Raw genomic sequence first — 1,291 nt, 5'->3', positions numbered from 1 at the left:
GAGTTCCAGTGGGCTGGAAGAGGCTCTGGCCCTGCCCTGGGCTGTGATTAATGTCCACTGGGGGTGTCCAGTTAATCAACATCAGGCACTGCTTGTAGCTTGCTATCACCATCAGTGGCTTAGGGAGGGGTGACGCTTCAGACCTGCATCTATAGCCGGTGAGTGCACACAGCAGGTCCTTGACCTCTGGTGTGGTGACGGGGAGGCTGGAATGGCCCCAATGGGAGGTTTTCCCCCTACTGATCCCATACCCCAAGGTGGAAACTGGAGACGGCAGAGGGGACAGCATGCACATGGCATGGCCAGACTGGCTTCAAACCCTCTCCCCACCACCACTCTCCTCCCGCAGAGAGTTTGCTCGTTGGAAGGTGAATAATTTGGCCTTGGAGAGGAAAGACTTCTTCAGCCTGCCGCTCCCCCTGGCCCCCGAATTCATCCGCAACATCCGTCTGCTGGGACGCCGGCCCAGCCCCCAGCAGATCACCGACAACCTCATCAAAAAGTATGGGACCCATTTCTTGCGCGCCGCCACGCTGGGAGGTGAGTGCTGGTGGGTGCTCGCTCCGCGCTCGCTTCCCTTGCACGAGGCAGCGTGCAAAGAAGGGAGGGTGGCAAAATAAGCACCGCAGGAGAAATAACGGCCAAGAAGGGGAATGGGGAGAGCCCAGCAGCCCCCCACAAGCATTGCATGTCCCCGCAGGAGAAGAGTCCCTGACCATTTTTGTGGACAAGCGCAAGCTGAGCCGGAGGGCAGAGCCGGCTGTTGGGGCCGGGAACAGCTCGGGGGTCTCGCTGGAGACCCTGCACCAGCTGGCAGCCTCCTACTTCATTGACCGGGAGAGCACGCTGCGCCGGCTCCACCACATCCAGATCGCCACGGCCGCCATCAAGGTAGGCGAGGGCTGTGAGGGAGAGGGCAGCGTGGGGAGACAGCAGCTCAGGGCCTTGCTGCCACCCCTCAAAGCCGGCCAAGACCCCAGAGCAGCTTCACACCCCGGGGCGCGGAGATGGAAAGGGAGAACAGGCAAAGTGAGCACGTCCACGTTATTTATAGGAAACTGGGGGCGCTAATGAAGGCACATTTTTCAGTGGGCTGCAGGCAGGGCTGCCGCCTGTCGACAAGCCAATTAGCAGGAAATTAGTTCTCCTCTGCAAGCATCGCCTTGCTCCCGGGAGTGGTGCATGGCAAGCGTGGCCAGGGTTTATCTGCAGCACTTTTGATAGTGCCTCGGGTCCCCTCCTGCATCCCTGACCAGATGTGGGTCCACCTCCAGGTGACCGAAACCCGGAC

General features: G+C 60.3%; 1 protein-coding gene across 1 annotated transcript in view; it reads left to right on the top strand.

Moving 5' to 3' along the window:
- The window catches only part of BRINP2 (bone morphogenetic protein/retinoic acid inducible neural-specific 2), a 6,743-nt gene that overhangs the window by 2,577 nt on the left and 2,875 nt on the right, over nt 1-1,291 (top strand). The window contains exons 3-4 of the mRNA XM_010136648.1: nt 350-540; nt 701-898. Coding sequence (XP_010134950.1) covers nt 350-540; nt 701-898 — 389 coding nt within the window. The remainder of the gene's footprint in view (nt 1-349; nt 541-700; nt 899-1,291) is intronic.

This window comes from Buceros rhinoceros, unplaced genomic scaffold, assembly GCF_000710305.1.
Source record: "Buceros rhinoceros silvestris isolate BGI_N320 unplaced genomic scaffold, ASM71030v1 scaffold2455, whole genome shotgun sequence".
NCBI lineage: Eukaryota > Metazoa > Chordata > Aves > Bucerotiformes > Bucerotidae > Buceros > Buceros rhinoceros.
This window is presented reverse-complemented; position numbering and strand designations above follow the sequence as displayed.